The sequence below is a fragment of the Leuciscus leuciscus genome (assembly GCF_965113295.1).
Source record: "Leuciscus leuciscus genome assembly, chromosome: 1".
Classification (NCBI taxonomy): domain Eukaryota; kingdom Metazoa; phylum Chordata; class Actinopteri; order Cypriniformes; family Leuciscidae; genus Leuciscus; species Leuciscus leuciscus.
This window is the reverse complement of record NC_138725.1, coordinates 48940250-48953649: the sequence shown is the minus strand read 5'-3', so window position 1 is coordinate 48953649 and position 13400 is coordinate 48940250. Positions and strand designations below refer to the sequence as shown.

Here is a 13400-nt window from a genome sequence, read left to right as displayed (position 1 = left end):
GAGAAGTCTCGTATATATGCTGTGCTCTGTTTGTGAACGCATACGTGTGAGGTTTGAGATGCATGTTTATGCAGGTGCATGAGATACTGTATCTGTGTGTGTAAGAGAGAGAAAAAGCAAGCAATCCTCCGTTCTAACTCTCTACTGTGTATCAGTGATGCCCCACTTTCTCATGATTCCCATGAGGTCAGTGCCGCAGCACCGGCAGTTAGTTTTGGCCCAGCGGCTCGACCCGGACCCTCCTACCTCTCACGTCCTCAGCTCTCTGTCAGAATTCAGCTCTCTCTCTTCAAATTATCTCAAAATACAGTACACATGATCTCTGTGATGCTGCAGGGATTGACATACAGTCTGAGCTGTAGATGGAAGAGAGAGACAGGGAGGGTGGAAACACGAGAGTGGATGCTGCAGATGAAAAGACGATCACACAGCTCTATCACAAACTGGTGCTTGGCTCCTGAAGCTGTTTACAAAGCCAAATCCATTCTATTTCAGACATGTTTGTCCTGCTTTACCCTGATTGTTATTGCAGGTAACTGTGTAAAGAGAGTTGTTTCTGACTGTTATTTCAGTCAGGTGTGGTTGATCTCCACTTGCTTCCTGTTGTCAGATTTCCAAGGAAACACAGTTGCAATTGTATAATTTTCTCACAAACTGTTTTGAACTGTTTGAACATGAAAAATAATGTTGGACCATTATTACTCTATACACAGCTAGAGTTTTAGAAGGAAACGTGAAAGCTGTTTATGTGGAAATGTTGTTGCCATTGCTAAGGTGTTCAGAGTGTCTTTTGACAAAATCTATCTGGGTGCTATATTTCTGGGTGGTTACCAGGGCGTTACTATGAAGCTGATAAGGTGTTCAGAGTGTTTTTTTATTTTACAAATGCTATCTGGTTGCTATATTTCCGGATGGTTAAAAGGAAGTTACTATGCAGTTGCTAAGGTGTTCTGAATATTTTAGGCACTTGTTATTTGGTTGTTAGGGTGTCCTGGGTGGTTGCCAAGGTATTACTATGCAGTTGCTAAGGTGTTCAGAGTGTCTTTTGACAAAATCTATCTGGGTGCTATATTTCTGGGTGGTTGCCAGGGCGTTACTATTGAGCTGCTAAGGTGTTCAGAGTGTTTTTTTGTTGTTGTTTTTTTCTTTCTTTTTTTTTTCTATCTATATTTCTGGGTGGTTGCCAGGAAGTTACTATGCAGTTGCTAAAGTGTTCTGAATATTTTTGGCACTTGTTACTTGGTTGCTAGGGTGTCCAGTGTGGTTGCCAGGGCAAGGAATGCAATAGCATTGGGGTGTAGGGAGCTCTGGGTAGGGGTAGTGCCTTTGTTTCCTGATAGCTGCACTCAACTATTGAGTGGACGGACACACTGGTCCTCATCCATTTCCTAAATCCCTCACTTCTGGCTAATGTCCACACTGCATCACTGGGCGAATGAACTCCCACGACGGAGTCACCGGCCACCTACCAGCTATGGTATCAAATAGCAAGGAAGGCAGATCTCTTCAGCCTTGGCAGGCCATCTGCCTAGGAGCGGGAAACTCTGATGTAAAACCTACGGCCCGAGGACCTCGCTGTCACCGTCCCAGCTTGCTAGGCCATGGCAGTTGAACCCCGTGCTTAAAGGGTGGGGTCAGTTCTGTGCACACTGCACTCCACTTGAAAACTCCTCTGCGCAGGCAAGAAGGAAATATACACGTCTAAAAAAAGCTATCCACGCGGAAAAGCTGCAAGAGTTGATGCCATCCCTCCTGAGGTATGGAAGAACGGAGGTCCAGCACTGCACACCAAACTCCATGAATTCTTCGTCTGCTGCTGGGAGCAGGGAAAACTCCCTCAAGACCTCCGTGATGCAGTCATTATCACTCTGTACAAGAACAAAGGGGAGAAGTCAGACTGTTCAAATTACTGTGGCATAACACTTCTGTCCACCGCCGGCAAAATCCTTGAAAGAGTACTGCTGAATCGACTGGTACCCACGATAGCAGAAGATCACCTTCCAGAGACACAGTGTGGCTTCAGAGCCAACCGGGGAACCACAGACATGGTGTTTGTCCTGAGGCAGATTCAGGAGAAGTGCCGGGAACAAAAAGCGCTGTACGTCGCCTTTGTGGATCTGACAAAAGCATTTGATACCGTGAGCAAGCAGAGACTTTGGAAAATTCTGGAAAAGCTAGGCTGCCCACCAAAGTTCCTCACCATGATCATCCAGCTTCATGAAGATCAGCTTAGACAATCAGACACAGTAACGTCCTCTCGTGAAACAGGGCTGCGGTCTCGCTTCCACACTGTTTTGTTCACCATTTTGTTCAGCATGATGCTCTAGCAGACTACAGACTACTCTCCTGTATGGCGCTGAGTCCTGGGTCACGTACCGTCATCACATGAGACTTCTCAAGCGTTTCCATCAGCGCTGCCTCCGCAAAATCCTCAACATTCGTTGGAGTGACTTCGTCACCAACACTGAAGTCCTCGAGTCAGCGGAGGTTACTAGCATCGAGGCCATGGTCCTCAAGGTACAACTTCGCTGGGCAGGGCACGTCTCCAGGATGGAGAACCACCGCCTACCTAAGATCGTGCTGTACTGGGAACTGTCCTCTGGCTACCGCAACATCAGTGCACCGCGAAAGCGATACAAAGACTCCCTGAAGAAGTCCCTGCTTGCTGCATCGATCACCGTCAGTGGGCTGCACAAGCAGATGATCGCGACTCCTGGCGGCGTACGGTCCATCAGGCTACCTCCCTTTTTGAAGATGCCCGCAGGGCCAGTATGGCGGACAAAAGGAGAAGAGGAAAGAACCGTGTCCCCTCAGCACCTATCCTGGACCAGACCTTTACCTGCAGCCGTTGTGGCAGGACCTGCCTGTCCCGCATTGGCCTCGTCAGCCATCAGCGTGCCTGTAGAAGACGTGGATGTCTCTCCTAAATCTTCGTTTGCGAAGCCAAGCCAAGACTATGCAGGTGTTCAGAGTGTTTTTTGACAAATGCCATCTGGTTTCTATATTTCTGGGTGGTTTCCAGGGCATTACTATGCAGTTGCAAAGGTGTTCTAGGTGTTTTAGATGTCTGCTATCTGGTTGCTAGGATGTTCTAGGTGGTTGCTAGGGGTCTAACTGGTTGCTATGTGGTTGCTTACTATACAGAACTTTAATACTTGGCACTAAAGGGTTTGTTCAATCTAATAACAATAGTGAAGCTTGCAAGCAACAGTCATAATAATGAAGAGAGGTAATAAATAAGGAGTATATCAGTGAGGAGTAAGACCTAAGATTTATATAAGACAGAAAACATTTAGGCTGTTAACTGCAACTGCTCTCTAATGTGTGAATGATTGCTTCAGGCTTTAATTTAAACAGAGAAGCCTCTTTGTGCATACGAGCACAGCTTTTACCTCTTCTAACTTTCTCTTTTCTCTTTCCCATCTTTATTGTGACTGACAGCTGGTAGATTAGGAGGACTGCTGGAATGTGAAGAAAGACGAGGAGAAAAGTGGGAAAGAGAATAAGAGAGGGAGGCCACAAACAGACCCAATGAGGCCAAAAAAAAGCACAAGGAATCAGACAACATACACATACTGGTCAACAGCAAATTTTCATCAGTTGATACATACAAATATCAACAGTCCTAAAAATGAAGATGCTCAACCGAAACCTCAAATGTTCAAGTAGCTACTAGTGTAACACAGAGTGGATTATAAAATGAAAAGAAGACAAAGCGAGTGAGCAAGAGTAAGAAGCAGACAGAAGAGCAAGAGGGAACACAGTGAACACAGGCTTGGCAGTTTGGGCACAGTGTGCATACAAATGACTGTATTCCTCTATAATCCAAAACCAGGGGTCTCAATCGGTGGATTGCAAGGTATAACTGAGTCACAGGTCTGTTCTGATAGGCTCACGGACAGCAAAAAGAAAAGCTAGATCCAAAGAGTGAAATACAACTAACCATTTAATCATGCAAAGAAACTACACAAAGTAGCCTATAAGAAAATGCAACCAAGGCTCCATTAATTATGAGTTCATTTACATTGCAAATAAACAGTTTGTGTAGACCCCAATTTGTTTTCTTGTTATGTCTGTTGGTAATAATTAATAAATAAATAAATCTGCCTGAGCTGATTTGCTGGTCTTAGCTGGCTCCCCAGCCTAGTCAAGCTGGTTTTAAAGGGGTTTTGGGCACTTGGTCACTCTGCTAAACAACTTGATGGGGCTGGGAGACAATCTTAAACCAGCTAAAACCAGTTTAAACCAGCTTAGGCTGTGTTAAGTGTCTTTTTCCAGCAGGGATGTTAATAATTTTTTCATAATGTTAAGTCTATTATTCAGTCATAGTAATCTTCAAACATTTCAATGTTTAATTATAATATTGTTATTGTTAACTAAAAATAAAACTTTTAAAATCCTGTTTGGCCATTGGAATAAAGCTGATATAAAATAAAAATCTAAATATTAGAGGAAAACTTTAAAAACTGAAATAGAAACTGCCTTCGCAACTTACTGAAATAAATAAGTTTAGGTAAAAAAATTTGTTTTGCAATGAAAACTTTTAAATTAAAAGTAAATTTAATAATAAATTAAAATTAAAAATTAAAATTAAAATTAAAAAAATAAAAGCTATAGTGCAAAGAGGTCATATTCTTGCTGTGCAAATGGCTCCGACCAACATGCTGACATTTTATCTAATGGTAGTGATAAAAGGCAACCTCGAGCTCATGCTGTGCGTGACAGTTGGCTACTTGAAGAGAAAGCTCGTACTTAACATGTGATGTCATTGTGGCAGTGCATGCACTCAGAAAAACCTGGCTTCTCACATCAACCCAGACAGAGAGAGGAGAGGATGTTGAAAGCTTGATGGCAGTGATTGAACTCAGTGGGTAGCAGTACTGCACAACATCATCCAGAAATGGGTTGCCTTTATAATCTGACCCGGGACCAAATGACAATGTCAAACGTAGTGACAGTTTTTCAAATAACTTTTGATGTCGTTTTATTTGGCATACACATGACATTCAATCTCTCTATCTCTCTGCACAGTCAGTATTGACAGAACACATCATCTCTTTTTGTACTGCCACCAATTCATCCGTCTTTCATATTTTCTTTCCCAACAAAATTACATTGTCACTACAATCCTATACGTTTTTCCTTTTCTCTCTCTCTCTCTCAGACACACACACACACACACACACACACACACACACACACTCACACATACACATACACACACACACACACACACATTTTGAAGAACATTGGGTTCCAAACAAAATTGGACCTCATTGACTTTCATTGTATGGACAAAAAACAAAAATGTTTCCAAAATATCTTCTTTTGTGTTCTACAGAAGAAAGAAATTAATTTTGAATGACATGAGGGAGGTTGTTGGGTGACCTATCCCCTGGTTAGGTGAACTAAGTCCTGCCATTTAAAGGAACACGCCGACTTTTTGGGACTTTAGCTTATTCACCGTATCCCCCAGAGTTAGATAAGTCCATACATACCCTTTTCATCTCCGTGCGTGCCGTAACTCTGTCTGACGCACCCACCGCTAGCCTAGCTTAGCACAAAGACTGGAGGTAAACGGCTCCAGCTAGCATACTGCTTAGAGCCCTGCACGGGGCAAACAAATCCAGCCCTAACCCAGCCCTGGCCCGTGGTGTTCAAGCCCTAATCCGGCCCCAGCCCGACAACGTCTGCAATTTTTCAGCCCGAACCCGACCCCAGACCAACATCAATATCACTTTAAGCTCTCTCTGACGCGCGCTCTCTGATGCACGCTGTCTCTGTTAGACGCACACACATCCACACACGCAACTAGGTAAAATTTTATTATAGGCCTCAAACATAACTACCACCACCGACAATTATGCCCACAAATATTAATACAGACTGTCCATTAGTAGAGAAGCATAAGCATGCAGTAGAGAATATTATATAGCCAAATGTGATCCAGCAGTAAATAAAGATTTACGGCCTACCTTTTTTTGATGTTAAGTACCTTTACTAAAGAACAACATTTTTAAAGAACTCTTCGCCAACTGGCTAATGTTAAATAAAAATAAAAATATAATAAATGTAAAAAAAATCTGTTGAACTGAGTAGGCTCATTCACTGTTTATTCGCGACTGTTGTGAAGAAAAAGAATAGCATCCACTGTTGAAGGCTTCCGGCTCATTGTTTGTTGTGGTAATCAAATCAAAACTCTTTCAAAATGCAGCTTTTCCTGAAGTATTGGGAACTTTTAGTAACTCCCCAAGCTCCAACTTCTCCCTGATGCTCTGCATGGTCAACTGTCATCTAATGCATTGCACTCGCGTAATCGCATATTGCATTGCATATTTATAATATTATCAATATAACAATATTTCATACAGTAGCCTGCGCTCTGCATGTATATTATGGGCACGATGAAAGGAGAGAAGCTATAAATGAGGCCGAGTCCGACCAAAGCCCAATCTGTAAAAAAAGAACAGAAAAAAAGACCCGACTGCTCCCAATAAGTGACAAAATAACGCCAACTTTTTCCTATTTGCATGTTGTGATTTGTATAGTCACAGCGTGTACAAAAAGCATAGAGTTCGCTCAGAGTTGGAGTAAATCACTCCGCAGAAGTAGCAGTGCTTCGCATTCTGAGAATATAGTTTCCAGTATGTATACGGTTAGAAGATGGCTGTGTCTCATGTGACCTTGTTATTCATAAACGCTGTGACTATACAAATCACAACATGTAAATAGGAAAATGTTGGCGTTATTTTGTCACGTATTGGGAGCAGTATGCTAGCTGGAGCCGTTTACCTCCAGTCTTTGTGCTAAGCTAGGCTAGCGGTGGGTGCGTCAGACAGAGATACGGCACGCACGGAGATGAAAAGGGTATGTATGGACTTATCTAACTCTGGGGGATACGGTGAATAAGCTAAAGTCCCAAAAAGTCGGCGTGTTCCTTTAACAAAATGGATACACTGAAAAAAGCAGGAGCATTAAAGGAGAACTCGGTAACTCTAGCGAACTCTAGTCACTTCTTCGCTGATTTTCCCTTTTGTTTTCGCATGTTTTCCCCACGAGCTCCCCCTACAGCTGTGGGGGGGCGTATATTTCACAACACAGTTGTAAAAAATTAATTTGCGGCGGCCTCCTCCCCCTCTCTACCGCTGCTCATGTGCGTTTGTTTTGATCGGAGCAAGCCAACTGTATCGTGTGGAGCTATGTCTACCGAGGTGGGTAATCTGGTAATACATCATACATGCGTGTATGTTTATGTCGAATTGCCGTAAAGCAATTTGTGTTTCGCGCTCGTTCTCGTTCTCGTTCTCGCTTCTCACGAGACTTCCAATTTCTAACTTGCCGGGACGGTAGTGTTGCAAGTTGCAAGGTTGGTTTTCCGCCTGGGAACGCTGGGGGGAGCGGGGAAAGTCACCAATATCACCAGAACAGGTTGTTTAACCATCCAAATGATTTCTAGACAGTTTTATTAAGTTAAAAAAATTACCAAGTTCTCCTTTAAAACAAATGTATTTATCATAAAACCTATTAACAAGCAATTATGGCTACAAAAATAATTCAGCCCCCTTTAGGCTCACAGGAAGCAGGCACTGGCCTGTGAAATTCAATGTCACATGGAGCAGTGTTGCAGTGCTCCTGATGAAGGGAGAGATGTGGTGCATGAAAGCCGAGGGCTTTTTACTCACACTGAAACATCTTCATCATACACTGTCGCGGTGCATCTCATTTCAACACGCGTCTGTGCTTAAAATACCAACAGCTTGAATCTCCTGCTTAAGCAAAAAGATGCTTTTTATGCATTCATTCTGCTCTGAGCAGATACAGATACTGGACCTTATAATGATGTTTGTTGTGGTGCTGCGCAGATTTAGATGCTGCTGATAGACAGATGATACTACAAAGATATAGTAACACAGTTAGACATTCATTGTCTATAAGTGTCTATTTGTGTCTATAGACACATGTCATATATATGGGGCCAAAAAAAATTAGCAAGGATGCATTAAGTTGATCAAAAGTGATGGTAAAGACATTTATAATAGATTTCTATATCAAATAAATGCTGTTCTTTTGAGTTTTCTATTCTTCAAAGATTCCTGAAAAGAAATGTACAGTATGCAGTGACAAGATGTGTCTTAAATCTAGATTTAAACAGTCAGAGCCCCAAACATTCTCAGGAAAACTCCTGAAAACCTTCCTGATAATGTTCCAGTCTCAGACACACTCTCATAGTTTAAATATAGATTAAAAACACATCTCTTTAGCCAAGCATTCACATAATGCATCTCATAAAATTGCACTCCCCCAGTTATATCAGATCAGATGCACATGATTATCTTTTTGCTTGAAACACTTTGACACAGTCACCTCTGATAACAGATTACTCTAAACTGAGGTTTGCACAAAACTTTTATATTATCAACATTGATAATAATCAGAAATGTTTCTTAAGCAGCAAATCAGCATATTACAATGATTTCTGAAAGATCATGTGACACTGAAGACTGGAGTAATGATGCTGAAAATTCAGCTTTGCATCACAGGAATGAATTACATTTTAAAGTAGAAAGTAAAGTTCATCAGTACAAACTTTTATGTTGGCTTGGCAAAGCATTTTCTGAAAGTTTTAAAGTTTTATAAGCTTTTTAACATGTTTTAGATGTTGCTAGCAAGTTTTATCATGTTGCTAGTGTAGCGGTTGTTCTACTACACTAGCATGTTTTAGCTCATTGTTAACATTTGATTTAGTTGCTAGCATGATTTAACATTTTCTAACATGTTTCTAGAATGTTTAAGCATTTTGTCTAGCATGATTTAACGTTGCTAATGTTTTAACATTATTTTACATTTTCTAGCATTATCCTATCATGTTTTAACATTTTTCAAACATGTTTTAGCATGTTGCATGTTTTAACATTTTTCTAGCATGCTTTAAAACATTGCTAGCATGATCCTAGCATGTTTTATCATGTTGCTAGCATGTATTATTGCAAAGTTAACATGATCCTAGCATGTTTCAACATGTTGTTAACATGTTTTAGCACCAAATGCTAAGTCCAAATTGAAAGCCCATCACAAAATCTTCAGTCCCTAATGTATATTATCCATTATTTACCATCTCTGGTGTACACTAGGTTTGGTGAGACTACAAGGCCGTGAGAATAGAAAGTAAAAATTGCACATTGTATTCCTTAGAAGTCAACAACAAAAGAGTTTAATAATATAATATTAATAAGATCTCTAGAAAAAAGGAGCACAAAAAGGACAAGCACCTCAACACATGCTCTTCTAGCCTCTCTCTCTCTCTCTCTGTGGTTATCCATCAGTGTAATCAATGTGACAGGCTCATTAGTGCTCTGACTCAACTATCATTCAGCAGCAGTCACTCAGAAGAAACATCTCTGAGTTCAAACTCCAATCACGATTGATCTGTACCGAGCACAATACATACACGTATACACACATACACCGATGAACCCAGAAAAATCACAATTCCACATCCACAACTAAAATATGAGCTTCGGGTTTGAATGTTGTCAACCGGAATTGTTTTGTCTCTGAGTGTGATTTTATTAAAACTAAGAGACAGCACCTTTTTATATCATTTTGTTATATGAAGGTCATATTAAAAGTGCCTTAGTAACTTTACCTTTTTTCTTTTTTTTTTAATGCCCAGCCCCAGAGCCAAAATTATATTTGTTAAACTAAGATCATCTACACAAAGTGTTAAATCAACACACATCATTTCAATATCTACTGTGTGAAAATGTATTCCTACATTTTTACACAAATTACAACTTTGGGTTATTTTTCTATGTTATTTTCACCCCAGACAAAAATGTTCCACTAATAGTCTTATCAAAAACTTTAGTGTGTACTTAGTTACCAAAGAGAAAAGAAAATGTCAGTGGAGAACTTTTGTGTGTCAGTGAAGGATATAGTATTAACATAAGTAGCATTAACAGACCAAGTAAGCCATTAACTGTTCTCAAGCAGGTCCTGTACACGAGACATATTATGCTTGGTCAATCTGATCAGCTGTCTGTAACCTTAATCTCTAAATCATGCTGTGTGTGTCCTGGGAACACACATAATTATCCATACAATGAAACACACACACTTTGAAGACTTCACCAAACACTGTGAATAGTATGTTAATAGTATGTTAAAAAGCAATGTGTTAATATGACAGTGTTGCTTTGTGACAGCCACCACGACACTACACTACTATGATCGGAAAACTGTGCTACCTGACAGATGACAGTGAGAACATGTCTGACACAGAAACGGCACAATATTAGTGAGAGGTGCATGCTGGTCCAATTAGAAAATATGTTCATGACATGGAGGTAATCATGCCATTCACTGATATTCTATCTTATGGTGTCAGTTTATTCATCAAAGGAGAGAGAGAGAGAGAGAGAGAGAGAGAGAGAGAGAGAGAGAGAGAGAGAGAGAGAGAGACATAAAGGTGCTCTGCAGAAGATCAATGCAAAGCTTCAGTCCAGTGTTCATTTGAAGTGCTAATAGAACCGTTTGCAGCAGAGCACAGAAAAAGCAAAGAGCAATGCAGTAGATGACACAGACTTCATTTGCACATCCTCACACGATAGCCATCACACAATAAAAAAATAATTTTTTTTTTTAAAAAGCTGTAGTGCAGGAGATATCATGGAAATATTTCTAAAACCTGCGCCACCCTCTATATCAACAATATAGAAAACATTTCCTGTAACTGTTGGAAAAATTATAGTTAGCTTTTGCAGCAGCTGGATTTTCCAGAGAGCAAATGAGCAGGAATAAATGATACTAAAATTACAAATGTACTAAAACATGCTGCTCAGACTGTGAACGTCTCAAACAGGCAATGTTTTAGCTACATAATTAGCCCGTCTTCAAGAATGATTCATATTTCTCTCCTTTTCTCTTCATATTTCTCAACATTTTCATTCGGGTATTGCTATGTAATTACTATGTAATTATTAGTGTCTTAAAATGAATGACAATATGGTTACGAAGCGCATCATTACATTCCTAGTGTGACTGAATGTGTTTCAGACTGTGGAGGAGGTCTGTTCAATGCTGCTGCTGCAGTGTTTAATATCCACAGGGACACTATGATCCAGCTTCACTCTGAAGTGCATTGTCTGACTGATAAAACACTCAAAATTATCCATGCATTACTGTAATAATGAATAAGCTATTTTAGATTATAACTTGTGATGGACGATACGAATGGATAGACCAGTATGGTGCATGTATAAAATCTGCATAATGCCATTTTTTCCTAAATGAAAAACACTAATCATTGCGCTTCACATGCATGTATAATATTATCTCCAAAGTGTTGCTGTATTTGTTATGAATGCGGTTTCAATCGTTGTTTTGAGTTAAATGCATCTCATATCTTTCCAAACACTGCCACCTAGTGATGATGCCAACACTGCTGCAGTCACCTGCTCCATTCTAATATTAGAAACAGCTCTTATGCTTACTGTGATGTTGTAGTACTAACTGTATTGACTGTAAAGATCTATATCTTTAAAATCTATAAATTGAGTAATAACAGTGAAAACTTTAGGTTTTCAACAAAAGGATTTGCCAAATTTGTACATATAGAAAAACATTTACTCTGAACAAATGTATAATTAAAAAAAAAGTGCAAATTGCAAATAACCCCCTATTTAAAACCCCATATATATCTGGATGTATGAATGGGCTTGTTCATTAAGCTTTTAAATCAAAGTCCGAGAAAATACACCTAACAGCTTTTACCATGAATGAAAACGATATAGATACTTTGATTATGAAGGATTTCACACGATCACCTTCACTTATAAAGAGAACTGTGGTCAACAATGGGAGGACTTTGATGTTTCCAAATGGTACAGATTTACATTTCTGTCTGCTTACCAGCATTCAATTATTTTTGATATTTATAATTCAGGGGGATGAGGCTGGCCAATAAAATTTGTATATGCCATATGGAGGAGTTTAATTAATATTTATGCTCCATTTTTTTTGCAAGACATAAAAGAGTAAAACTACATCTTACATACAAATATCTGCTAAAAGTGAAGACCTTTAAGAAAAACAAAGTGTGTAATTATTTGCATAAAAATACATATACATGTCTTTGTGTACAGTATGTGTCGATGAATGTCAGGAATCCCCTCCACTCGAGCTGTTTGACTGACAGCTCCATTGAGTCATATACAGCATGCTGACAGGAGCCATTAAAACGTCCCGAGTCAGGTTATGTTTTACAAGGCTTAAACAGTAACTCAAGCAGAAGCCTGTGAAACAGTGGCAGTATGGATTGCTGTGTGTGTGTGTGTGTGTGTGTGTGACTGAGAGCTGACATGCTGGGGGGGTGTTTTGGCTCTACTTACTCTCATCCATCAAGTTCATACAAGCCAAGCACTGAATTGCTAGTAAGGCAGACGAAAGGAAGGTCATTCCTTGTTATATCAGAGAACAACGCATCTCTCCATTAAGTGTCCTAATGCGTCTAGACACATTGCCAACAGAAGTGCTTACAGTTTCTGGCTTGCTGTTGGGTTGCCTGCCTCAATATGGTGCAATGAACACCATAAGAACAAGCAGGAGTGCTTGCCTCCCAGTAAAGTGAAACAAAACCTGTGCAACAAAAAAAATTAGCTGGTTCACAAATAGGGAAAAACTCAAAATACCAGCCAGTCAGAGACAAAATCCCTTTCTTCCACTAGAGATAAATCTTAACACATTACACAGAGAAACCTTTAAACAATAAAATAATCTCTATACAAAACTTTTAGACTTTCAGTAGTTAGGTGACCCTATTGATTCTGTCAATAGCCACTAATCCAATGCGGTGCAATTAGGTGCACAAATGACAAATATGCAGTGTTTTCAGTTGATCAGACCCAGTGTCTTGTTTTTTGGGGGGCCAACAGTCTAATTGGGCATGTCATGTGGGAAAGGGAAAAAAAACATCAAGTAGCCAAACACAGAAATCTGCCCACCTGGTAGTAGTAGCCATTGTCCGTCTGGTATGTCTGTGCTCCGATGTTGGGGGTCCCACTCCCAAGTGCAGTTTTCAGAATCTCTTCACAGCCTGAATCACATAGAAAGAAACATTAGTCCTGTGAAAACACGTCTCATTAAGCACAAATAAGTAAGAGATAATGTGCAGTCAGTCGGTTTGGGTGCAGTTTACGGCTGTGTTCAAAAGCTTAGGCAGCTGACTTGTTGCTGAATATTACTAAATGAATATTTAATTACTAGAATACTAATTTCTCACGAGAAATGACATAAAAAGTGGAACACGTACATTTACGCATAAACTGCACCACCAACCGCACCTTTCAGATGCCATCTTTATTTTTGAACATAACTGCCACAGAATGGAGTACACAGGATTG

At 40.0% G+C, this 13400-nt stretch overlaps 1 protein-coding gene across 1 annotated transcript in view; it reads right to left on the bottom strand.

Annotated features, from left to right (window-relative positions):
* Window positions 1–13400, bottom strand: part of rab11fip4a (RAB11 family interacting protein 4 (class II) a) — a 52458-nt gene that overhangs the window by 24760 nt on the left and 14298 nt on the right. The window contains exon 3 of the mRNA XM_082165892.1: window positions 13002–13093. Within this exon, the coding sequence (XP_082022018.1) occupies window positions 13002–13093 (92 nt within the window). The remainder of the gene's footprint in view (window positions 1–13001; window positions 13094–13400) is intronic.